Source organism: Lepidochelys olivacea (assembly GCF_965140295.1).
Source record: "Lepidochelys olivacea isolate rLepOli2 genome assembly, chromosome: 1".
Lineage (NCBI taxonomy): Eukaryota > Metazoa > Chordata > Testudines > Cheloniidae > Lepidochelys > Lepidochelys olivacea.
In genome coordinates, this window is record NC_140411.1 from 140,765,594 (window position 1) to 140,793,108 (window position 27,515).

At 42.4% G+C, this 27,515-nt stretch overlaps 1 protein-coding gene across 6 annotated transcripts in view; it reads left to right on the forward strand.

Annotated features, from left to right (window-relative positions):
- RAI2 (retinoic acid induced 2) overlaps positions 1–27,194 on the forward strand; it is a 66,717-nt gene extending 39,523 nt beyond the window's left edge. For 4 of the 6 annotated variants that reach the window (XM_084623169.1, XM_084623168.1, XM_084623171.1 and 1 more), the window contains one exon: positions 22,182–25,177. In XM_084623169.1, the coding sequence (XP_084479295.1) occupies positions 22,288–23,958 (1,671 nt within the window). In that variant the 5' untranslated portion in view covers positions 22,182–22,287 and the 3' untranslated portion in view covers positions 23,959–25,177. Of the gene's footprint in view, positions 1–21,420; positions 21,445–22,181; positions 25,178–26,760 lie in introns of those variants that run through there. The other 2 variants (XM_084623172.1, XR_014710816.1) reach the window with 2 other exon arrangements.
- The last annotated feature ends 321 nt before the right edge of the window (positions 27,195–27,515 follow it).

Consider the following 27,515-nt stretch of genomic DNA (forward strand, 5'->3'; position numbering starts at 1 on the left):
AATGACATACGGATTCTTCAAAACTGACCTTAAACTTAAACTCTCAAAACTTTAAAACTACTGACCCGCTTCTCTTCTCTTAATTGGATTTTTGGTGCATTACTCTGAGACTTAAATGTCAAGCCAACTTCTATTAACATTGGTTTCAATATGTTTGTAATTATTTGGAACATTCAGACGCACATTGGAACCTTTTCCTTTGTTTTCATTTTCTTCTGTTTATATTTAGATTGACTTAAAGCCAGAGTGGGTATGACAATAGTTGCAGTTTATAAAATAGTGTGGTTCTCAATCTAAGTGGGGTTCAGATGGTGTCAGGACTTGCTGATTCTAAGCATCTGTGACTTTAAAACGATTAGACTGATTTTTTTTATGTACTTCACTTAATCAGTCTCAAGGAGAACTATAAAGCAAATCAAGTTTAAAGAAAATAAAGCTGAATATTTTTGAAGTTATTCACACTTCGGTCTTGTCTTCACTAGGAAAACAAAGGTTTGTTTTTAACTCAAGTTAAAATCCTAATGAAGATAGGACAATTCATAGTTTTCATAGGAATTAGCAAATCGAGTTAAAGATTGTCTGCCTAGTTCCCTGAGAATCCCACTGAAGTCAGTGGAATGATCTGCACTAACGGATCCCACTGCAGGATCAGTGGCTTAGATTGGTGTACAAGTCAAAAAATATTCCAGAATACATCATTTGGGTAGATGATAATAAAGGGACTGCTGGAGTTCTTGAGGTTGCATTGATGTAATTATGTAATATTTGAGTCAATTGAAATTTGGAGCCAAATACTTGAATTGGGACTCACTGGAATATAGGAAGCTTTTCTCCTTTAATGCCGCAAAGTCTTACACAAGGGGCGTGTGTAACCCATGCCTGTTTGATGTGGTGCTCTGTCCTTCTCTACAGGCCCCATGGGCCAACTCGAGATTAATGAATCTGCTACAACCTCAGCTAAGAGCCATGTGGCTTTTCGCTCATGCAGTAGAGGCTCTCACATGAAGCTTCAGAGGTCCCAGGTTCAATCCCACCTGCTGATTCCTTGTTGTCAGTGTTATACTTGCACACACCTAACCACTGCTTATCCTGCTACTCTCCTCCCTCTTCTCTTCCCCCCCCCCACCTGAGCATATAGTGGATTTTATTACATCAATACAAACTCTTGTTTTGATTTGACAATTATGAAAAATCAAACAAATTTAGCAAAAACATCACAGAATCTTGGATCAATGAAACTGGGTCAGGAGAAATTAGCAAACTGAATACTTCTCTGCTGAATATAAACATCAGTCACAGAACTAATACTTTGAAGTCATTATTTAACTGACACACAACTTTGAAATCCTTTGTAAGAACTGAGATGTTTTAAGCCAGTTTAACAAAACTCTAGACCAGGGGTGGGCAACCTGTGGCCCATCAGGGTGATCTGATTGCAGGCCACAAAACATTTTGCTGTTGACCATCCACAGGCATGGCCATCCACAGCTCCTAGTGGCCACGGTTCACCGTTTCCGGCCAATGGGAGCTGCAGGAAGTGGGGTGGGTCACTGATCTAGACTGTGATAAAATACTTGTTTTTCCTTCTGAAGTTGATTTTTTTTTAAAATCCATTTTAATTAATATTCCTTTTTTACTTATGTTATCTTGGGATATCAATTGCTGAGAAAACAAAATGCATGTTTTTTTAAATGATTTTAAAATAATCTTGCTCTTATTTATTTTTTTTAGCTCTGTGTTCTCCAAACAGCTCATTTTTCTGTGCTTTTTTGGAGGTTATAGTGTTATGAATAAAAATGATACTAAGTAATCAGTCAATGGGGAGACTTTAATTACAAAAGGAAAAATATTTAAAAAATTTTCCCATAGGAAAATCATGCAGCTTAGATATCAGGTCTAAGAAGACTTTTTAGTAGTAGTATTGTTCCATATGCTTCCTAAGATCTCATCCCAAAACAAGTGAACACATTTTGTGTGTGTAAAGTTTAGGAAACTTCAAGAACTATTTTTTTAGGCTGACAGAAAATTCCCCTAACATACAACAGATGTTTTGTATATTATTTTTCTTAGAATTTGTCTCTTCGATGCTTGCTTCTTTTTTCTCACCATGTCTTTTAAGTCAGAGGATCTCAAACTGTGGTCTGCGAACTCCATTCAGATGGTCTGTGGATAGTTCCCTCTAAGGTGCACACCTGGGCAGCCTCACACGAGAGAATGAAGGGCCACCCACCTAATTAGTGGAGCCGCGCAGGCATGGCTCCACTAATTCGGTGCCTGGACCCTGGAGAAGACGCACATGTAAGATGAGGTGGTGGCCTTGGGGGAAACAGTGTGTAGGTCGGAGTGGGCAGTGGGGTGAGAGGAATTAGGGACATGCAGGGCTGCAATGGCCAGACAAAGAGGTGACTTTCCCCAGCTCCAGGGCTGCGGTTGGTGAGGAGAGACAGCCCTCCTTCCCAGCCTCAGCTCTGTGGCTGCTGTGGTAGGGGAGAGACCCCCCCACTCGTTCCCAGCCTCAGCTTGGGGGCTGCTGTGGCAGGGGAGAGACCCTCCCCCGCCCCCGTTTTCCCAGTCCCAGCTCGGAGGCTGCTGAGGTGGGGGAGAGAGGGCACATCTATCTCATTAGAAAGGTAAGACTACTGATCTTAAAATATGAGTTGTGTGCTTTTTATTTGTAGAACAAAAAACGTTAATTATTAAGGTTTTTTTTTTTTACATAGCGCTTTTATCCAAAGCGCTTTACAGTAGTTAGCTAACGGTACAAACAACATTTGGAAAGATCATTAAGTGGTCCGCTGAGACCCTCAGCAATTTTCAAGTGGTCCATGAAAAAAAAAAAAAGTTTGAGAACCACTGTTCTAAGTTGAATGGAACCCCCTAGTGTTTGAATGCAAGTAACAATTCCAGACCCACACTATGTTTGAGATGAAGCAAAATACCTGTTCCTATAAAAATTTGCAACAGGAAGTGATACTTACTGAGTACCATCTTTGGACAAATTGTGAGACATGTTCAAACTCCTTAGATTCTAAATGGGATCAAGTTATCCTCAAGCTTACCATCTGTGAAATTAGAGTGGCAACTCTGTATGGAGTTCTCCTTACAACACCTCTGTGAGCTAAGGAAATACCATTATTACTTGGTCACAGCTGGGGAACTGTGGTCCAGAGAGGCTAAGTGACTTGTTCAAGGTCACACAGGAAGCTGTGATGGAGCAGAGAATTGAATCGGGGTGGCCCTAACCATTGAACCATCCTTCCTCGGTAGGCTTGCTCCCTGTGGTTCACCTCAATCAGCTACATCAAGGTAAAACTACACCTTGCCTTGATGACACTAGGATGTTACATTGTGTTAGCGATCTTATTGAAAAACACACCAATTTTTCCTAGTGTAGACAAGGGCAGTGGGGCTCCACAAGAGCTTGAGAGTTCATCCACGTGGATCCAGTTGCAGGGTTAGGACCTATATGAGTTTAACATGCGGTCATCCTGATTTGTTAGCATTTTATAACCACTTTGTACTAATACAAATGACAGGAAGACTGTGAATAATCTGGCCCAAAGGCCCAGAGATAAAATCATGGTACCACTGAATGGGAATTTTGCCATGGACTTCAGTGGAACCAGGATTTCACCCAGATCTTTAGCTGTGGGTGGGGAGTAAAATGTGACATTAAGATGTGTTTGCATTCCTTCAGTCCTGGGTCCATCCCAGAGCCAGTTACATCCCCATTATAAATTAGAGCAACTTCCTGTGCCAGTTGCCAACAACCAGGTACCATTGTGACAACCAGCCTTGACGTCTGTGCCAGCTGCTGAATGACATAAGTGCCCATCTCTCAGCTCCTCTTCATCAGAGGACCCCCTTTTTGCAAGGGCAATCCTTAAGAAGCTTGATCTGCTGGGTCTTTGTGCCAGCAGCTCGGAGCAGTTTTTGTCCCTGAGTATTTATTTATCAAGCTCCAAATGGGGTCTTCAGTACATTGCAAGAGACATCAAGGGAAGGTTGATTTCAGTGGATGTCCTTGTAAATGCTTTAGGAGATTTTTCAAAATCAGCTGCTCAGTTTCGCTGTTTGAACTCAAAATCTGAACAAGGAGGCTGTTAACTTCTGAGTCACTCTGTTATGTTAAAGGAACCTGACAAAATGTATGCAACACGTGACTCAGCAGTAATTACAGTCTGTGAATTTATTTTCTTCCTCCGTGTGTCATGCTTAATATGTCAGATTTCCATACGGTATTTCAGCTTCAGATCAAATGTGTTGCCTACTGCAGGCTAAGCAAATTGCTATTTTTCATTTTAGGCTGTACTAAACTAAAAAAGTGGTTTCTACGTTCTTTTGGAAAACGTAGCTACAATATATCTGTCCTTTATAGCATTGTGGTTTAGGGCTTTGAAATAGCGAGAGCTAGAACATGTTACAGATATGAGGGTACCTGAACCTTAGGGAGTAGCAAGATGAACTCCAATAATTTCGAACTCATCATGTTCTTACAGTACCTGTTTGCCGACTAATTCATCCAGTTATCAGAATTGTAAATGAATGGAGCTGAGCCAGGGAAAATGCATCTGGAAACACAGCAGCATGTGCTATCCCCATTATAGTTTGGGGTGTGCCACGGTCCCTATTGTAAACACAGTTGTTGAGGGTTTTTTAATTTGGTTATAAAAATTCATTACAGATTGAAAATTGTCAGATAAATGTTCTGTTCCTATCTCAGTACTCATTGTCTACCTCATCTACTTTGCCCTTGGAAGCAGAGACCAATGTCTCAGACGAGGGGCAAATCTTTTAAAAAATAAATAATTTAATTAATTGGGTTGATTTATTTTTAAATTAGAAAAAAGCAATTTCCCCTCTTCCCCAAAATGGATCACTGCCTGTAGACCAGTGGTTCTCAAACTAGGGCCACCGCTTGTTCAGGGAAAGCCCCTGGTGGGCCGGGCCGGCTTGTTTACCTGTCATGTCCACAGGTTCGGCCGATCGCAGCTCCCACTGGCCACAGTTTGCCGCTCCAGGCCAATTGGGGCTGCAGGAAGGGTGGTCAGCACATCCCTCGGCCCGCACCGCTTCCCGCAGCCCACGTTGGCCTGGAGCGGCGAACCGCAGCCAGTGGGAGCTGCGATCAGCTGAACCTGCGGACGCGGCCGGTAAACAGCCCGGCCCGCGAGGGGCTTTCCCTGAACAAGTCGTGGCCCTAGTTTGAGAACCACTGCTGTAGACTCTTGGCATGCCACTACACTACCATATAATATATAATAGTAAACCCAAAACTTTGCAGATTATTAGTCTGTGAAGTAGGAAAATATTTTAACTGTTTCTAAAACAAAATATTTTAAAAAGATGAAATATGAAGATTTAAAAAAACTCCCCTACTGCTTTACATTATTTATGCATGAAGTACTTCTGAAAACATATTATGTAGTCAATATAATATCAATAATATGCAATTTTGTGCTGCTGTAATGATTTTCTTCCCCTGCAATCCCCTTTGTAGTTAATAGCCTACATATGAAAACCTTGACGGATCCATAAAGCAACATACATAAGTGGGGTTGAGGAGTCCTTATTAAAGAAGTACTTGATGCGTGGTCTGAGTCCTGGACTTCTGCTATTAGCTGGTATCCCCCCGAAATTGTATTTCTAGATTGACTTTTCATGGCATTCATATCATGTTCCATAATAGATCTCCGATATAAAGTAAAATAATATACCAGGTGCCAATGCCTAAAGGCTGCTTAAAGGATGGTGAATGTTACATATTGGTGAGGGAGTGGAGGGGAATATGAGTTGCGCAGCTTACATTCTGTAAGGAAAGAAGGGAAAAGATGTGATGCTGTGTGATGCACATCAATTGATAACCCCTGTGTGATCCAAAGGAGTAGTTACCAGGGTGACTGGAGAGGGTTAAAGAGGTGAAGAGAGGGCTGGAACCAAACCCCCAAACTGGTGTCTACCCCTTTAGATGATGGGAAATGCGATCACCTGGAGGACTCTCCTAGCAATCTGATTGCTGGGTAGAATTAGGGGCAGAATTTTTAGCCCTATCTGTCCAACTCTGCTCCCAGATGATGCTTGTGTTCTGGATCTATTAGCCAGAAGTGCAATGTAAAGGGGAGCATAGCCTCTTTAAATATTCTTGGGTACGTCGATCCCTTTAGTTCTGCATGCACAGTACCTCCCCAGTGATATCCCCAGCTGCTCCAGATAGGGGTAGAGTCACTGCATCTATCTTGTGGTCCCGGGATAGGTTTTGCTAGCGTGTGGTCCCCCAGAACCATCACTGAATATAACTGGTTCCCCCCGGGCATATTCAGACACAGCTGCACACTTTTCATTGGGCTCTGCACGTATCTTATGCTAGTTCCATACACAAGTGGGACTCAAATTGTAGCTGTGATGACCTTGCAACCTGGTGCATGGTGGGGTGTCCAACAGAGCTTCCGAGAAACTGAAATGAAGGGAAAAGCATTAATTTAATATTATTTGTGAGCTGAATACCCTTCTTCCTTTTGCTGTTTGAGGCATTCAGTACATCATCGGAAAAAGACACCGATGAGCCAGAACTTTCCAGTTCAGGTGCCTAGGCACCAAAATGAGGGGAAGTTGGGGAGGCAAGCATGACTGAATTTGGGCCAGTTTTTTAGGTGCCTAAAGTTAGGCAACCAAGCCTGAGTATTCTGACTGTAGTTCACTTAAATATTTGCAGGTTCTTTAACTTTTAACTGATGTCGATAACAACATGATAAAGGCCTTATTTTTGCAGGGTTATTAATGAATCCCCCACAAGATTCCAGGTTGGAAGATGATGTGAGGTTTCAGCCAGGAAGCCACTTACAGAACTTGAGGGTGGTGGTGGGGGGGTGCGGAAGAATCCCTTAATGTTTTTAAAATTAAAAAGCACTTGCCTTCAACCCCCCAGGACAGGTAAATAATACAATTTGTATTTATAGGGCACCCATGTAAATGAAAGCCACTGGATCGTTAAACACAGAGTAAATGTAAGCAACAAGGCCTGCTAAATATCGGAACAGGGGCAGAAATGAAAAACAAGACACACACCAAAACCCCATCCCAAATGCACATAAATAAAACATCCCCGTCAGATGAGGGGTGCCAGTGTTAACGTTGTATTTTCTTGCTTTTGTCAGTGTGCATCTTCATAATTTTTTATGAGAGAGAGGACCTTTTATGGGAGGATGACTTTAATAGGTGAGATAGCTGATAATGGATATGTCTACCTGATATCAGGAGCTATGATTGCAGCTTTAATATAGATAGCACGAGTACCAATAGCAGTGAAGCTATGACAGTGGGGGCTTCAGCATGGACTGCACAAGTGTACACAGGACCCTGAGTACTTCAGCATGGGCTAGCTACCTGAGCAAGTCTCTGCTGCCTTGGCTTTGCCGCTGTTGGTACTCACGCTAGCTAGATTAAAGTTAGCTTGGGTATGTCTACACGTACTGCAGTTACACCTCTGACTGCAGTGTAGACACACTCAATGTGTGGACATGATTCTATGATCCTTAGAACAGTTTTTGGTCTGTTATATCTGTGTAAATCAGAATAATTCTACAGTGGAGTTACTCCCAGTGTATCCTGGTATAACTGAAATCAGAATTTTACTGACTAATTTCCATAGGAGTTCTGCTGGAGTGAAGACTGAACAACCCAGGCTAATACTGGCAACGGTATTAGTGAGGCTGAGCAACAGGCTTAAGCTATTTTTCTCCCCTGTAACTATAGCTCCTGAGCTCTGAGGACTATTAAAGACTATTCTGGTCCAAATTCTGCTATAATTTACTCACCTTGCAGTTCTACTGAAATCAGGGCTTATAATTTTGCTTTTATGTATAGTGCTTTGCACATACTAAAATGGGTTGGCAACCTTTCCGAAGTGGGGTGCCAAGTCTTCATTTATTCACTCTAATTTAAGGTTTCGTGTGCCAGTAATACGTTTTAACGTTTTTAGAAGGTCTCTTTCTATAAGTCTATAATATACAACTAAACTACTGTTGTATGTAAAGTAAGTAAGGGTTTTAAAATGTTTAAGAAGCTTCATTTAAAATTAAATTTTAAAATGCAGAGCTCCCCCCAGACCAGTGGCCAAGACCTGGGCAGTGTGAGTGCCACTGAAAATCAGCTCGCGTGCCGCTTTTGGCATGTGTGCCATAGGTTGCCTACCCCTGTACTAAAAGAAAATCCTACATGTCCACTGTTGCCAGCTCTCATGGTGGTGTTGTGAATCTCGTGCTATTTGGTGTTTTTCTGGTAATCCCAGCTGCTAGAGTCATGTGCTTATTTGAGAATCTCAACTTTTTGGAATGAAAGTTTCTAACTTTCATGGTGGTGGAAGAAAGCTTGAAAACGTTAACCCTCCAGGCTCAAATACCAGAAGGCAAATAAAAAGTGCCCCAGATTTTTTTCTGAGATCTCACTCTTTTTTAAAAACCAATTTTCATCATTCTTTGTGGTCAGACTCATGAACATTGAGCACTTAGGGTTGGCAATTGTACTGCTCTTTAGGCTTCTGAAGTACTGATTAATGTTGTTAGTTATTTCTATCCTGCCATAGTTTCATTGGGTGGATGGTGCACAAAGCTAAAAGAAAACACATTGTTCTTGAATAAAGCTTAGTGTAAGTCTCCAATCCTGCACTGAGCTCCGTGTAGGCACAAGGATCTGCCCATGTAGAGTTCAGTACAGGACTTGTCTGTCTTCACCTTCTTTCCCATCAAGCACCTTGTTTGTTATTGTCCCACATAATGTTACATTACATAAGAACGTCCATACTGGGTCAGACCAAAGGTCCATCTTGCCCAGTATCCTGTCTTTCGACAGTGGCCAACGCCAGGTGCCCCAGAGGGAATGAACAGAACAGGTAATCATCAAGTGATCCATCCCCGATCACCCATTCCCAGCTTCTGGGAAACAGAGGCTAGGGACACCATCCCTGTTCATCCTAGGTAATAACCATTGATGGACGTATCCTCCATGAATTTATCTAGTTCTTTTTTTGAATGCTATTATAGTCTTTGTCTTCACAACACCCTCTGGCAAGGAGTTCCACAGGATGACTGTGCATTCTGTGAAAAAACACTTCCTTTTGCATGTTTTAAACCTGCTGCCTATTGATTTCATTTGGTGATCCCTAGTTCTTGTGTTTATGAGAAGGAGTAAATAACACTTCCTTATTTACTTTCTCCACACCAGTCATGATTTTAGAGACCTCTATTGTATTCCCCCTTTGTCATCTCTTTTCCAAGCTGAAAAGTCCCAGTCTTATTGATGTCTCCTCATACGGAAGCCGTTCCATACCCCTAATCATTTTTATTGCCCTTTTCTGTATGTTTTCCAATTCCAATATATTTTTTTTGAGATGGGGCGACCACATCTGCACGCAGTATTCAAGATGTGGGTATACCATGGATTTATATAGAGGCAATATGATATTTTCTGTCTTATTATCTATCCCTTTCTTAATCATTCCCAGCATTCTGTTTGCTTTTTTGACTGCTGCTACACATTGAGTGGATGTTTTCAGAGAACTATCCACAATGACTCCAAGATCTTTCTTGAGTGGTAACCGCTAATTTAGACCCCATCATTTTATATGTATAGTTGGGATTGTTTTCCAATGTGCATTACTTTGCATTTGTCAACACTGAATTTCATCTGCCATTTTGTTACCCAGTCACCCAGTTTTGTGAGATCCCTTTTGTAGCTCTTCACAGTCTGCTTGGGACTTAACTATCTTGAGTAGTTTTGTATCATCTGCAAATTTTGCCACCTCACTGTTTACCCCTTTTTCCAGATCATTTATGAATATGTTGAATAGGACTGGTCTCAGTACAGACCCCTAGGGAGACACCAATGTTTACCTCTCTCTCCATTCTGAAAACTGACCATTTATTCCTACCCTTTGTTTCCTGTCTTTTAACCAGTTTTGATCCTTGGATCCTTTCATTTTATTGTTTGTATTGGGGTAACACCTGGTTATACAGTGGAGTCTTGGTCCATAATCAGAAAAGGCAGTCCTGTCCCAAAAGAGCTTAACCACAACAATTGACACTGTGCAGACGCATTGCTGTGCCTGTGCGGAGCCCGATTAGTGTGCCCACGCACTCTCAAATTGCAGGATTGAGGCCTACGATTCTAAGCAAAACACTTCACAGCACGACACTCTTTAAATTTATTCTGTAAAATGCCTAGCACACTTTGGATGCTCTATAAATAATTAATAATGAGATAAGGAGCAAGATGTGGTGCATACAAGCAGGTAAACTAGAAGGATAATGGCTTTAGAGAGACAAATTCTTTGGTTCCATCTCATGGCACATAAGTGCTGACATGATAGAATTAATCACCACTCTTTTAAATGGGATTTCCATGTAGTTAACATGTAGTTTCCTATAAAATAACATACATCATTGCATGGTCCTATGCACTTAACTCCTATCACCATCCCAGGGGGAACCTAGCAGTATTTAACCTAGGTCTATTTTCAGTGCTGTAAGTTTTATTTTACATTAAAACAAACAAAAATAAATTAAATATTAAACCAGTAAGTGAAATCAAATCAGTTTCTGGGACTGAAGCTTGGTAGATGGTAAGAGGAAATTTTAAGATTTCACTCACTTGTATTAAATTGCAGCTTTATAATATGTACATTAAATAGGCCATCTGTGACATGAACACTGAAAAATTATTCTATGAAATTAAATCTTAAGGGTTATTTAATGAAAGAGACATGGTGGGTGAGATAATATCTTTTATTGGACCAACTTCTGTTGGTGAACAAGACAAGCTTTTGAGCTACACAGCTGTTCAAGTCTGGGAATGGTATTTAGAGTGTCACAATTAAATACAAGTTGGAACAGATTGTTAAGCATAAGAAGTTAACACATGGTGCAAGAGACCATTCAGGGTGAGGTGGGCAGTTAACATCTCTGCTGTCAATAGACTAAGGAGTTATAGATTGTTCTAATGAGACATAAAACCAGTGTCTCCATTGAGTCCATGATGTTTAGTGTTTAGCAAAGTTATGGATTTAAGCTCCCAGACTCGTCTTTAGAAGGTGTCGTGCAGGTTTCCTTTGAGGATGAGGACTGAGAGGTCAGATATAGAGTGATTGTTTTGTGAAAAGTGTTTGCCTAGGAGTGATAGTGTGTTTTGTCTGTTATCATTTCTCTGTGTGAGTTCATTTGAGAGCATAGTGATTATCTGTTTTCACCCACACAGTTGGGGCATTTGATGCACTGGATGAGGTACAACACATGTTCTGAGAGGCACGTGTAGGACCCATGGATCTTGAAAGGTGTATTGTATGGGGTGTTGATCATTGTAGCCGTGGAGATACGTCTGCATGTTTTGCATCTGTTGTGATGACAGGATCTGGTGTTGCTTTGAATTGGTGTGTCCTGGTCTGTGGCGAGCTTGGTGAGGTTGGGGGTTTGTTTGAAGGCCAGAAGAGGGGGTTTATGAAAGATTTTTTTTCAAGATGTGGCCCCCAGCAGGTATGAGCTGTAATTGTTTGATGCAGGTTCTCTCAGGTATTTGGGTGGCCTGTTCTATGATCTGATCTACCTCTCTGGTGGAATGTCCTTGTTTTGTGCAGATTGTTTTAAGTGTTTTAAGGTGTGTATCCTGGACTTTCTTCCACATAACATATTCTGAATTATCTGAGTGCCTGGCTGTAGCTAACAGATTTCTTGGTGTGTCTGGGGTGGTGACTGGATCTGTGAAGGTAGGTGTGCTGATCCGTGGGTTTCTTGTATATAGATGTCTGTAGTGTTCCATTGTTGAAGCTAATCACGATGTCTAGGAAATTGATGCTGGTGTGGGAGCATTCCAAAGAGAGTTTGATGGGTGGGTGGCGGTAGTTGAAGTTGTGATGGAAATTTATGACGGAGTTTAGGTTGTTTGTCGAGAGGATGAAAATATCAGTGTATTTTAGGTATATCATTGGTTTTGTGGTGCATTTTTCCAGTATTTTTTTCTAGAGATAGGTCAGGAAGAGATTGGTATATGGGGAATGTAAAGTTGTAATGGGTGAGTGTAGCGATATGTTTTGTGTGGATATCTGAGGGTTGTCCATTGTCTTGTAGATATTTGAAGCAGACAGTGAAGCCATTATTGCGAAGGATGTTGGTGCATAGAGAGGTGACATCTATGATGGCAAGGATGATGATCTGAGGGAGGTTGTTAATGTTACAGCGTTTCTGGAGGAAGTCAGTTGCATCCTGGAGGGAGCTGGCCTTTGTGTGGTGAATGATTTTAAGATGTTTTCTATGAGCCCAGATAGTCCTTCAGTAAGAGTGCCATGGCCAGATGTGATGGGTCTGCCTGGGTTCCCTTTTTTGTGTATCTTGGGAAACATGTAGAAGGTTCCTGGCTAGGTTCCTAACAGATAATGTTGTAAAGTTTCTCTTGGAGTTGTTTGGCGGAAGGATTAGATGATATCTTTAAAGTCCTGTGCGAATTGTGGTGTGGGGTCTTCTTTGAGGTCTTTATAGTAGGTGGTGTCAGAGAGTTGTCCGTTAGTCTCATTGACACAGTCGTCATGGTTGAGGACTATGATGGCGCCTCCTTTGTCTGCTGTTTGATGAGTAGCTGGTGGTTGGATTTCAGGGACTGTATAGCTTTGGTGGAGGTGAAGATGGAGATGGAGGTGGATGTGATGTTTGTTATGGATTTTACTGTCAGTTATTTTTTGCCTGAAGCAATCAATGTAACGATCAACTGAATGGTTTTGTCTGTTGGAGGGTGTCTAGTCAGGTGATTCTTTTTTTTTAATGACTTGTCAGTGGGAACGTGGTAATTGTGGGTGGTGTCATCTTTGTTGTGAAAGAATTTTTTGTGGTAGAGTTGGAGAAAAATTTATTTTAGTCCTCCACATGTTAGTATAGTATCAGGTTTTGTGTTGTGGGAGAAGTTCAGTCCCTTGGCAAGTACAGATAATTCATCTCTGGTAATGGGTAGTCTTGATAAAATTTATGATGTTGAGGTATTGTGTAGTGTCCATGTGGCAGGTCCTAGTGTCTTGGTTTCTCCCAGAAGTCTTTTTTTTTAACCCACTCCAATTTTATGCAGAGAGAAATATATGAGTATTAGCATTAAAGTTGGAAAAAGTAGCTGAGCTACTCTTCCGAATTTCAATTACATTTTGGATCCCTTAGCAAGGAGTACAGTCTAAAGGGGAGATGGTCCTTTTAAAAAAATTCTCCTTTGGTTCCTGGATCTCTTCAACTCTGCATTCACAGTACATATACACATTTTAAATAAAATGTAATGATTAGTGTAGACCGCACCTCCACCGATAGGTAGTGCTGTATCTTTATTTTAGGATTAAGTTGCTGTCTTGTTTTGATATTACATCATTGTATCTGGTCAGGAGGTTTATAGGAAGATTTAGTCCTGCATGTGTTTGCTGGAGTTGTTACTTGTAGTGCCCCAATAAATCCTTTGATTTCTATAAGTGAATATTCTGATATTGGCAATTGTCTAGTTGGATTGGCTTGTAGGTCAGAAGGGAAAAATATTATAAACAGTGCAGTGGACAGTTCTACTTTTGATAGATACAGTGGATAGTTCTACTATCACATCTTAAACCCAAACAATGTTTGTCAGACCGCTATGTATTGTTCGCATGTTGTTTTATATGATGATGTGAAATATGAGAATACATTTTACATCTATTCTCTGCTGTGCTCACGTACATAAGAACAAACTGTCATAGAAATAAGCAAGCTATCTTTCCACACGTGTGTAAAGGAGAGGAAGAGCATAGGTTTAGTTTTCTAGCAGCTTTACAGTTAATGTGCGTAGGAGAAAAATGTTGGCAGAGCACATCATGTTATAAGGACTGCAGAATTTGAGATTGTGCCTTTTCACCGTTCTAAATCTGTGTGCATGCAGTTCTGATTTTGGGGGCTGCTGCCATTATCCAGTTCTGGCAAACCTGGCCAGTGTTTAAACCCTTAAATAGACCTGTATATGAGAGCTTGCTTTCTCTCTGCTGTCTTTGATGTACTGTCTTGAATTGAAAATACACAGATAGACTTGGGAGCTTTGGATCAGGCCCTTTCTGTTGCCTTCAGTGGGCATTTAAGCATACCTCTAATGCAGGACTTGAAAAAATTTACCAGACTCCTGTTAGCCAGGGACTGATGCAAAAGATGGGGGAAGACTGCCAACAAGGACCAAAACCAAAACCCTGCAGAGAAGGCCAACCCTGCTGCTGCCAGGACTCCTTGCAGAGAACTCTCCGTAGACACTGATTTAGATGCTCCATTGACTCCTAGCTGCTGTTGCAGGGCTAAGGTAGAGTTGAGTGATGTCCACTGTTCTACTCCTCCCCTGTCCTCTTGGCTTCTGCCAGATGTTATGAAAGTTGGTCTGTTGTTCTGCCCCAGCCTGTGGTTCTTTTTTGATGAGGGGTTGCCTTTTCCTTCCTTCCCAACCCCACGCATGAATAGCTACAATGCATGCCCCTGCTTAGCGCTTTGCCAAGCAGGAACAACAGGAGCCCCCACCCCAGGCGTTCCAAAATCATGAGATTGTAAAAATAATAAATTTGGGGTTCTTTTGCTTGGCCTTCTGGTATTTTTGGAGCCTTAGGGGGTCACATTTTCAAGCCTTTCTCCACAACCTGAAGGGCTAGAAGCATCCTTTTTCTTTTTAAAAAAGAAAGCTGACATTTTTCCCATAATCCCCTGACTGCAAGCCCTGAGAGAGTTGGCATAAAATTGAGAGGTGGCAACGCTGTGAAATGAAAATGATTCTTATCAGTTTTATAGCTGCCCTTGGAGGTTTTGTCATTCACCCTTGCCCACTAGCAAGAGAGACAAGAATGAAAAAAAAATACAACCCCTACTTTATCATTTAACATAATTTAAAAACACACAGCGCCTCCCCCTCTTTCCCCTTTGCAGTTCCCACTCTCACAGTTCTGCATCTCTGTTGCTAACAAGCCAGAACCCTCAAGCAGTGCCAGAAATATTTTCCACATAATAGAGACACACACGACTCAGCATAGAAAACAGTATTTGAGTGTGTTTAAAGATATCCCTAGCCTTTTCTCCAAGGTGTCAGATTATGATACATGAGGTCTTCTTTCGCTGTCTAGCTATGTCCTCTGCCTCCAGCCCTGTAACATTTTAAGGCAGCAGTGTGGGGTTTTTATGATGTTTTATACTTTCATCTCCTGCAGTTATCCCTGTTTCCCTCCTGGAGTCTGTATGTATGGCATACTAAGTCATCACGTCTGTAGTGTAATTTTCACCCTGTGTTCCCTATTTTTCAATGTCAATTGAACTTGGTAGAGGAATAGAAGGTCGTCTTCTGCCCTTACAAGATCATCATTTCCCATGAAACCACAGAAATTTCTGTTTTAAAATACATAAAAAAAATCAGAGAAATCTGACCTAATTTGCCAAGGATACAAAATGCATTTCTGCGTGCCAACATTTAGAGAAGCAACCAGACGGGTGGAAAATACAGTAGGTAAGGAATTTGAAAGTGACAATTAAAAACAGAGCAGAACAGAGCTTTAAAAAAGAGATGCTTTTCCTGGATTTTTCTAATTTACTAACATGAACAGGAAGGTTTTGGTTTTTGAAAACTTGAACTTGCCAAGTGCTGTTACCTGCATTATCTTTATTTTTAGAAATGTTTGTTCTTTACTTTCCAAAAACAGGCTGGCATGATTTTGTTGTTAGTTCAAGCACGTTTGTTACAGTTTGAATCACTGATGGGTTTTTCTGTTTGGAAAGCAAAAATCTCAATAATTGTTTTTATTTAATTTGCTTTATCTAGAGCTGGGCAAATAATCAAAAAACACAGCACCCTGTATATGTGGATGTTTGATTCAAAGAATGTAATGAAATAAGAATATTCATAAATTATTCTCTCAGTTCTAGAAACTAGGTGAGTAAGAGGGGAAAATAACAGAGTAATTTGCTACTAAAATAAAAGTTTGATAAATTATGGTCTTATTATTCAGCCAGCCTTAAAATATTGGCCACTCACATATTTGTAGTGTAACACACTGTGATACCTACATCCCAATACAAAGATTTAAGTCACAGGAGAGGACAGTGAGATCATAATTTAATTTTTATTTTTTTCTGTCTTGGTCATTGTTTTTAGCCGTTGGATGTGTTTTATTTGGTCTTGGAAGGATTAGATTTTTATTGGTAAATGTTGATTTCACAATGAAAAAATATTCCATCAATAATAATCAAAATGTACATATAGGCAAAGTAAGAAAAATGCTACTTGAGAACTTACTGAAGTTTGATTTAAGTCTATTTACTTTGTATATTTTGACGTGATTTTGACAATTTGTATTTTAAGTTTTAACTTTTTGAATCTCAACATCTACTGTCATTAAATAATTGTTAGGCACTTCCCATAATTTCCAATCTAAATGGATACAAATTGGAAAAAATGCTTAAAAATAAATATTGATATAATCTGTCAAAATTATAAAAAATCAAATTTCGCCAAGCTTTGATTTATTATATTCCCTTTTAGCTTGTGCATTATGGCCCCAATCCTTCAAACACTTACACATGTGCGTAAATTTACACTCATGAATAGGCTCATTGAGTCAGGGAAACTACTTACATGCTTTAGGTTACTCATTTGCATAAGCATTTGTAGATCAGACCCTATGGGTATGTCTACACTACGAAATTAGGTCGAATTTATAGAAGTCGATTTTTAGAAAGCGATTTTATACAGTCGATTGTGTGTGTCCCCACTAAGCGCATTAAGTCGGCGGAGTGCGTCCACAGTACCGAGGCTAGCGTCGACTTTCAGAGCGTTGCACTGTGGGTAGCTATCCCACAGTTCCCGCAGTCTCCACTGCCCATTGGAATTCTGGGTTAAGCTCCCAATGCCTGATGGGGCAAAAACATAGTCACAGATGGTTTTGGGTACATGTCATCGTCAGTCGTCCCTCCTTCCGTGAAAGCAACGGCAGACAATCGTTTCACGCCTTTTTTCCATGCGAGCGCCATATTGCTTTCAGCAGATGGTGCAGTAGGACTGCTAACGGTCATCATCCAACCACCGCTTCCGCTGCCACTCTGCTCTCCTGCTCTTGTCTCCATAGCGAATTTCTCCATGTTGTCTCTCATGGGCTCCTGCTCTCTTGAATCCACCTTGTGGGTCGTCAGCCACTGCTTCCGCTGCCACTCTGCTCTCCTGGTGGTCTCGCAGGGCCGCTTCCGCTGTAACTCTGCTCAGCTGCTCTTGTCTCGCCATACCATGGCAAGCGTGCAGCCCGCTCAGCTGTTGTGTCCTGGCAGCAGACGGTGCACTAGGTCTCCAAACCATCGTCATTGAACAACCGCTTCCGCTGCCACTCTGCTCTCCTGCAGACTCCATACCACGGCAAGCATGGAGCCCGCTCAGATCACCGCAGCAGTTATGAGCAGTGTAAACACCTCAAACATTATCATGCAGTATATGCAGAACCAGAACCTGCAAAAGCAGTGAGGAGGCGATGGCAGCATGGTGACGAGAGTGATGAGGACATGGACACAGACTTCTCTCAAAGCACAGGCCCTGGCAATTTGGCCATCCTGGTGGCAATGGGGCAAGTTCATGACATGCAACGCCGATTCTGGGCCTGTGAAACAAGCACAGGCTGGTGGGACCGCATAGTGTTGCAGGTCTGGGATGAGTCCCAGTGGCTGCGAAACTTTTGCATGCGTAAGGGCACTTTCATGGAACTTTGTGACTTGCTTTCCCCTGTCCTGAAGCACAAGAATACCAATATGAGAGCAGCCCTCACAGTTCACAAGCGAGTGGCAATAACCCTTTGGAAGCTTGCAACGCCAGACGGCTACCGGTCAGTCAGGAATCAATTTGGAGTGGGCAAATCTACTGTGTGGGCTGCTGTGATCCAAGTAGCCAACACAATCACTGAGCTGCTGCTGTCAAGGGTAGTGACTCTGGGAAATGTGCAGGTCATAGTGGATGGCTTTGCTGCAATGGGATTCCCTAACTGTGGTGGGGCAATAGACAGAACTCATATCCCTATCTTGGGACTGGACTACCAAGGCAGCCAGTACATAAACCGAAAGGGGTACTTTTCAGTGGTGTGGCAAGCATCAACGTGGGATGGCCGGGAAAGGTACATGACGCTTGCATCTTCAGGAACTCTGGTCTGTATGAACAGCTGTAGCAAGGGACTTACTTTCCAGACCAGAAAATATCCGTTGGGGATGTTGAAATGCCTATAGTTATGCTTGGGGACCCAGCCTACCCCTTAATACCCTGGCTCATGAAGCCATACACAGGCACCCTGGACAGTAGTCAGGAGCTGTTCAACTACAGGCTGAGCAAGTGCAGAATGGTGGTAGAATGTGCGTTCGGACGTTTAAAAGCATGCTGGCGCAGTTTCCTGACTCGGTTAGACCTCAGTGAAACCAATATTCCCATTGTTATTACTGCTTGCTGTGTGCTCCACACTCTCTCTTTGAGAGTAAGAGGGAGATGTTTATGGCGGGGTGGGAAGTTGAGGCAAATTGCCTGGCTGCTGATTATGCACAGCCAGACACCAGGGCAGTTAGAAGAGCACAGTAGGGCGCGCTGCGCTTCAGAGAAGCTTTGAAAACCAGTTTCATGACTGGCCAGGCTACGGTGTGACAGTTGTTTTTCTCCTTGATGAAAACCTGCTCCCTTGGTTCACTCTACTTCCCTGTAAGCCAACCACCCTCCCCTCCCCTCTTTGATCACCGCTTGCAGAGGCAATAAAGTCATTGTTGTTTCAGATTCATGCATTCTTTATTAATTTGTCACACAAATAAGGGAATAACTGCCAAGGTAGCCCGGGAGTGGTGGGGGAGGAGGGAAGCACCAGGTGGGGTGGTGGATGAGGGGAGGAGGGAAGGACAAGGCCACACTGCACTTCAAAACTTATTGAATGCCAGCCTTCTGTTGCTTGGACAGTCCTCTGGGGAGTGGTTGGGTGCCCGGAGGGGGGGCCCCCCCCGCATTCTTGGGCGTCTGGGTGAGGAGGCTATGGAACTTGGGGAGGAGGGCAGTTGATTACACAGGGGCTGCAGTGGTGGTCTGTATCTTTCCTGCACCTCAACCATATGCCAGAGCCTATCAGTTTGATCCTCCAGTAGCCTCAGCATTGCATCCTGCCGCTTCTCATCGTGCTGCCGCCACCTCTTCTGTTGCTGTAGCCATCTATCCTCTTGCACGTTCCTCCTGTCCTCATGTTCATTTTGTGCTTTCCTGGACTCTGCCATTGTCTGCCTTCACGCATTCTGCTGGGCTCTTTCAGTTTGGGTGGACTGCATAAGCTCAGAGAACATTTCACCGCGAGTGCATTTTTTTTTCACCTTCTTATCTGCGCTAGCCTCTGGGACGGAAATGCTAGTGACAGCACTGAAACATTTGCAGCTGTGGGAGGAATAAAAGGGAGATTAAAATTGAAAAAGTCACACTGGCCACTTAAGAGGAGGGGCTGATGTTTTCGGGTTAACGTGCAGCACAACCCCCCACACACACACGCACACCCAATTCTCTGGGATGATCGCTTCACCATGAATGATATCACTCTCCTGAGGATAACACAGAGAGATAAAGAATGGATGTTGCTTGAATGCCAGCAAACGCCGGGACCACACGCAGCCATGCTTGCTTATGCAGTGATTCCAGACTACATGCTACTGGCCTGCCGTGGTAAAGTGTCCTACCATGGCAGAGGCAATAAGGCTGCCCTCCCCAGAAACCTTTTGCAAAGCTTTGGGAGTACCTCCAGGACAGCTTCATGGAGATGTCCCTGGAGGATTTCCACTCTATCCCCAGACACGTTAACAGACTTTTCCAGTAGCTGTACTGGCCGCAAATGCATCCCAAGTCTTCAGAGCAAATTAATCGTTAAACACGCTTGCTTTTAAACCGTGTATTATATTTACAAAGGTAGACTCACCAGAGCTGCCTTCTTCGCCTTCAAGGTCTGGGAGCACAGGTTGGGAGGGTATTGGATCCAGGGTGATAAACGGTTCCTGGCTGTCGGGGAGAACAGTTTCTCCGCTTGCTTGCTGTGCGCTATCTTCAACCTCCCCCTCCTCCTCATCTTCTTCATCCCCAAAATCCTCATCCCTGTTGCGTGAGACTCCCCCCTTGCAGGTGTCCACGTACAGGGGTGGGGCAGTGGTAGGGACACCCCCTAGAATTGCATGCAGCTCATCATAGAATTGGCATGTCTGGGGCTCTGACCCCGAGCGGGCGTTTGCCTCTTTGGTTTTTTGGTAGGCTTGCCTAAGCTCCTTAAGTTTCACTCGGCACTGCTGTAGGTCCCTGTTATAGCCTCTGTCCTTCATGTCCTTGGAGATTTTTTCAAATATTTTGGCATTTCGTCTTTTGGAACGGAGTTCTGATAGCACGGATTCGTCTCCCCATACAGCAATCAGATCCAGTACCTCCCGTTTGGTCTATGCTGGAGCTCTTTTGTGATTCTGGGACTCCATGGTCACCTCTGCTGTTGGGCTCGCCATGCTGGCCAAACAGGAAATGAAATTCAAAAGGCTTTTCCTGTCTACCTGGCCAGTGCATCTGAGTTCAGAGTGCTGTCCAGAGCAGTCACAATGGAGCACTGTGGGATAGCTCCCAGAGGCCAATACCGTCAAATTGCATCCACACTAACCCAAATTCGACCTGGCGATGTTGATTTCAGCCCTAAGCCTCTTGTCGGGGAGAAATTGATTTTAAGAGCCCATTAAGTTGACAGAAATGGCTTCATTGTGTGGACGGGTGCAGGGTTAAATCGATCTAACGCTGCTAAATTCGACCTAAACTCGTCGTGTAGACCAGGGCTAAGATGTCAAATTGTGGAGTTACATTTAACTTCATTTTATCTCAGTAAGAAACAGGACTGAAACAAATAAGGGAGAAAACCTCCTGAACTGTTCAGCCTAACAAATGCATGAACAATAATGCAGATATAACTTGAGGCAGTAAAATGCAGGTTAACGTACCTGGAACTGTAAATTTGGGGTGCTTTTCTACTTCCCAATGGTAACAGACTTAAATATAGACAAGTTTCCATGGCAGTTATCACAGGATGGAACAGTTTAGGAGCATCACCTTCTTGTTTTCTTCTGTACTACTGTATCAAGAGATCTTAAAGAGAAGTTTTGCATATGGTAGCTTCCATGGGGGAGAGAGCATTCAGTGAGCTCACTGCCTATATGGGAGAGAAACTCTTTTTAAGAAATATGCAAAAATTTCTCTAGGCTCATTAAAGGGAAAAGATCTCCGCACTTCTTATTAAGCTTATTAACATTCGCTTAGTTAAGATAAGGGATTCGTTTGTCAAAATAAATTTAAAGTTGCTTTGATTTTTATTCTTTGCAGCTTATTAATAAGTTTTCTGGTTCATATTACTGTCGTCTAGCTCTAGAGCAGGAGGTGAGTGCCGGGTTTAGGTTTCTTTCTTTTTTTATTTTATTTTTTTTAAGTGGGAAGAAAAGCATTGTTGTTAAATAAACGAAACTGCCAAACTACACAGTCCTGTGCGTGTGTGTGTTGCTGAGCTACTGATAGCTCTTTGTTGTGCTGTTTACTGCAGATTTTGAACACGCTATGTAGTGTATGCATGGATCGTCAGATTTATTTTAGGATCTTCAAAGACAAGAAAAGGATGATTAATTTAGGCTGAGTGGGGAGCCTTTATCCACGGAGAGCCTTCACAACTTCACAATGGAACATTTCTTAAGTTTATTTTTAGGAAAGTTTGTTTTTATGCTTTTTACGGAGTTTAAACACTGCAGTGTCTCTTGACTGTGCCATACCCTGTCATTTCATGAAGCTTTGTTTAAAAATGTAAAATGTACTGCCTCGGTTCTTTTTTTATGCTATGTAAAGTAACTTTTTTCTTTGACTGCAGTTAGTTCTTTAGGCCTTTAAATGATCTATGTTTATAGCTAAATATAAGTTCCCCAGAACTCTTCATATAACACTCACAGATGTATGTACTGTATGTATATACAGTATGTATGTATAGAGTGTACAGTATAATGGAGCAGTTACCCTGAAGTGTGGAAACATTTTATAGCTTTTATGTGATAGGCTTTTTAAAGGCAGTTGCAAATATTATTTTAAGAACGAGATTTATGCAGTGCCTAAAGTATGTTTCTGTTCTGCAGGCCAAGCTATGTCCATGCAGATGCTTTTGGCAGCCCTGACCCAATGTGGATCCTGGTGACAGCAATGTAAACGTGAATTTCTGCAAAGTCTCAGAAGTCCTGTAAAATGGAGGAACTGTACAAGGACACACAAAATCTGCCCATGGATGTTACCAACTCTCCTTCCACAATAGCTAACAATAAGCTAGAAAATGGGGTCGCTCAGCTGATAACTGCTGAAGCCTGGAATATCAACTCCACAGACTTGATGAAGAAAGCACTTTCACCACTTGTGACTGTCCCAGCCCCTTCGATCCTCACCCCACCAGCGGAATCCCAAAGTGGGGTAGCTCTGAAAGTAGCAGCCACGGTGCTCCAGCCAATTTGTTTAGGGGACAGCCCAGTGGTTCTTCCAATACACCTGCAAGTAGCCGGGAGCACCACCCCTCAGATTGCGCCTAATAACAACACTCCATATGTTATGACAACTCAAGGTCCAGTTCCACTACCTGTCCTCTTGGAGCAACATGTGTTTCAGCATTTAAATTCTCCATTGGTGTTACCTCAGGGTGCTCCCTGCTCTACAAATCCCATTCACAGCAATCTTTTCCAGGGTTCTTCTGCCCCAGTTGGACAGCCCCAGTTACTGGATCAGAAAGCATCCAACCAGACCCAGGAGCCCATCTTACCCCCAGTGTTTCAGACACCAGGATTTGCTGCAGTTCTTCAGGATTTGTTTCCTCCACAGGGCACCTTAGGTTCATCACCCTGTCAGCCACCCCCAGATTACTCCTCTGTTCCGCCCCAGGCCTTCAGTTCCCCTCTGTCTCCACTGGTACCCCCAGCCACCCTCCTAGTGCCATATCCGGTGATTGTCCCCTTGCCAGTCCCAGTCCCCATCCCTATCCCTATCCCCATCCCTGTGCCTCATGGCGCTGAATCCAAGGTCAACCCGGACTACCCCAAGCCACCATTGTTCACCCTGTATTCCTGCAAAGGCACCCAAACCCCTCTGGAGAAAGAAGAATCTAAACCCTTTGATTTCATCCACCACAGGGAATTTTCCCAGCTGAATCGTCACACAGTCATCAAGATGAGCAATGAGAATGAGGCCCTGGACCTTTCCATGAAAACGGTGCCCTTGCTAAAGGCAAGTGAGGTCAGTTCCCAGCTCACCCCTGAAGATGGTGCTTTAGACTTGTCGATTGCTTCCTACAGGAAGACGGGCAATGCGGGGGTCCATGCTGAAGCAGCTAGTGCCATGTGCTCTGGATCCATGATGGACAGTGCTGCTCATTCCATGATGGATAAACTCTCCAGTGCAACAGTCCCCTTTGCCCCTCCCAAACCTCACGAAGCCTCAGCCAAGGTAGACAGCAGAATGACTGGTAGCAATTCGGCCGAGCTCCTGAGACAGCAGCAAAAGTGGCTGGTGGATCAGACGAGCAGAGCAGCCTGTGAACCCAAGGCTGGGAATAATATTGAGATTGTGAGCACTTCGCAGACTGCCAAAGTAATAGTCTCTGTCAAAGATGCTGTGCCCACTATTTTTTGTGGCAAGATTAAAGGCCTCTCGGGAGTATCCACCAAAAACTTCTCCTTCAAAAGGGACATGCCCCAGGACTCTGTTCTGCAGTGTTACGATGTGAAGAACCAGCCAGAGCCTAGGGATAATGCAGAAGCTCTTAGGAAACCAATCAAAAACAGGAGTGTAAAGTTAAAGAAAATGAACTCCCAGGAGATACACATTCTTCCAATCAAAAAGCAACGGCTCGCTGCCTTCTTTCCAAGAAAGTAAATTATGGGTTTTTAGAATTTTAAGATATAATTATTATTATTATGAAAAATAAAAAAGATGCACTTGGCTTAAAATGCATTTAAAACTTTAAACTATCTTTGTAAGTTATTTTGGGGAAAGCGGGAGAGGATTGGATGTAGATTTCCTGTAAAGCTGGGGGAGGAAACTTCTTTTGGTTTTGTTTTTTGTTGTTGATTTTTGACTTTTCATGAAAAAGTAAATAAAAAGCAACCTATTTTTCAAGCGGATTGCACATTTTGCAGCTTTAATGGAATAACGGATGAGTCAGAGGGGTAAGAGCTATTTTCACTGCCGTAAAGTGCTTTGATGATGTAATTCTTAGAAATGGGTACAATGGAAACTTCAAAATAAATGTTTGTATGTGGTAATTGGCTGTGGTTTATTTTGTCATTTATAAATTGCTTGCATTATTGGGGAAGATTTGGCAAAAGTCTGTAAACTGTAAAGCACTACAAGTTTATCTTTGTTATAGCCCTGAAATGTTAAGGTGACCAGGCTAAGAAAAATTATATTGCCCCATAGCACCATTAGAGAGCACCTCTGAACAGCCACTAATGATGTGTTTCAACTATCTTCAATAAAAATGACAGAACAAGATCACTGTTATGCTCTGGCATGAGTCCAATGCACAGAAAAGACTAGTTTTATGATTAGAAATAAATAGAGATCAGTTTTTAAACACAAAGTAAACACTAATGATGATTTTAATAAAATCTAAAAGTCAGGGGAATTTGGTTGCCACTGGGTGAGGAAAAGTCACATAATTTTTCCCAGCCTGAATATAGATATAAGGAAAAGTGTTCGTTGTAAGTTTTACCATGTCTTGATGGCTGAAATCAATGCACACGAAAGAGCAGAACAATGTAACTTTACGACATTACAGTGTAAAAGCCAGCCACGTGAATGGAGAAATGTGAATGTAAACTTAAAATAAAAGCCTGCTAGGTGACAGTTGCGCTTGTATGTGAAAATGGGCTGGAGCTGTATTATTGCATGTCTGCTTCTAAATTTACACGTCTTGCAGTTAAAATATATCCAGCTGTTAGTGTGAACATGAGCGCAGGAAAGTATTCTGATGGATCGCCGAGATTTATGGGGAGGCCCCCTTACAGTTTAGAATGTTATTGTTTAGCTGTTCGTAGCATGTGTTGCCACAGCAGCCCTGGTTCCGTTGAAATAAACATGAGACTGTAAGCAAGCGAGCAGGGGTCTGAATCCGGTTTACTGGTCCTTACTCTGCAGGGTCGCAGCCAGCCTCTCTACTTCCAGTCCGCTCCGTCATTCTGCAGTTCCTTGCATTAATCCATGAGCACTGAGGCAAAGACTCTCAAAAGTTAGGCACCCTTTTAAGGCACTGGCCTCTCTCCTCACCCCCCCCCCCATCCCCAAATATTGAGCACCCAAAAGGACAGTGTCTTAAGAGGACTTTAGGAAAATCTTGGCCCAACCATGTTCCGGTTAAAAATAATATAGATGTTGCATTTTCATTAGTAAGAATCCTTTTTTGCCTCTGATACCTTTTCCTTGGCTAGAGAATTGATGCTGGTGGTGCTTTATCTTTCTTGCTTTCTGTGGGGACCAGGAGCTTCAATGGTCAGGACTTGTTAGGGCAGTAGGTATGTTTGTTTTGTAAGAAGTATCTTTTTTTTTTTTTTAAGCTAGCCTTTTCCTTTTTCCAAGGCTGGCCGAACAGAGTGTACAAAATAGTTTGAAGGATTAGCCACTCAGTTAATGTTTATTGACTCCCTTTTATTGTCTGTCTGCAAACACTTTGCTTTCTTCCCCTTGGGTACAGTTTTGATTAAATAAGAGGTGGATCTTGTGATTTATTCAGTGTGCAGAAATACGAGTTATGTTATGTGGTATGAATGCCCTTTCCAATTGCTGCTTGCCCCCTCTTCATGTTTTAAGTTGGACATTTTCAAACCGCCAAGATCTTCTGAAAATTTACTTCATTCCAACTGGGAAATTTTTAAAGAGGAAAGTCACAAAATCAGCTGCTGAAACATTGAGTTCTCAAATAATGCAAAGAGCAATAATCAGTGGGAAGAAACATGTATCAGATGAGTGGTACTTTCATATAGACCCCATGGCCCTTGTTAAATACTGTACTTGATTTCACATGGCAAGTGAGCGAGTCGTAGCCATCAAGTTCCACCTATTAACTCCAGTAATTCCTCTTAGCCATTGTGTTAGCAGTACCGATCCTCTTTGCAGCCTGTTTAAAGAGGACTGTAGTAACATGAACTAGGTACCTTGTTAGTTCGCACCTACAGCGGCCACACAGGAGAGCTACAGCGCAGCACACTAATGTAGACGTAGGCTAACTAAAATTGGTTTAAAAAAAAAATCAAATGAGTCTAACCAGTGCCAGCCCCTCTGTGGACACACTTACATTGGTTTCCAACTGGCTTATAGCAATGTAGCTTAATTCACTCTCAATGGTTGTACACACAGGAAGTTTGGTCACCAAATTAAGCTAAATCAGTTCAAGCCAGTTGTAAATCATTGTGTGTGAATTTTGACTAAATCAGTTTAAAACCAATTTTAGTAAAACTGGTGCAATTTGTGTGTGTAGAAAAAGCGGTACTATCATAGGATGTCTGCCAAGAATGATTTAAAAATCTAAACAGCTGAAATGTGACAACCACATCTGATATTAAATGAAAGAAATTTTTCCAAATGCCTTTTAAAATATACCAGTTGCTTATCTGCGGCCTTCGGGGTGAAATGGCCTGTTTTCAGTCCTATGATTTATTTTATTTTTTTTTTAATTTCCAGATTGCCCTGAGTTAATCACTGATGTACCTGCTGATACATTTGCTTACAAACCATCAGGAACAGCTCAACTGGATCAGTGGGCTGACAGTGGAAAAGTTCCCATGTTCAACTGCTTTGCCCTCAGTGTTATTTTTTTAAGCTACAGCCTCTGGTGGTGGTGTTTGGAAGAGCATCTAACCCAACAGTAAGGGCTATTGCAGGCCACTTTATCCTCTCATCATTGTCTGGTTTTAATCTGTGAAGGAGACCATATTAAATACAAAAGGAGAGATCCTCCTTTCATACCTGCATTATTTTGAGCAAACTCCACTATGTTCCAGGATGTTTCTTTTCTCTCCTCCTACTGGAAATGTTCCAAAGCACGAGTAGAAGTGATACAGATTGGACAGATTGGAATTCTGCATCCCCAAAATTAAAAAAATCTGTGCACAATATTTTCAAATTCTGCACATTTTATGTTATGTTATTTTGACAAATAATCATTCCAGTTTCAATTATTTTGGTAATTTGTTTCGAAGTACCTGTCAACAAGTATGTCAACAATGCAAACAGCAGCAAAAAAAAAGTCCCCCAGGAATAGAGAGTTAAAGAAAAACCCCTACAATAATCCAGTTCAGGGGGCCCCCCCAGAGCCCAGAAAACCCACATCTCTGATTCCCCCAGAGCCAAGCCATGGGGCAGCCCCCAGCCTTGCCCCCCCACCCCTCAAACACAGAGCCCTGCTGCGGGGCAACCCCTGGCTCAGACACCAGCCC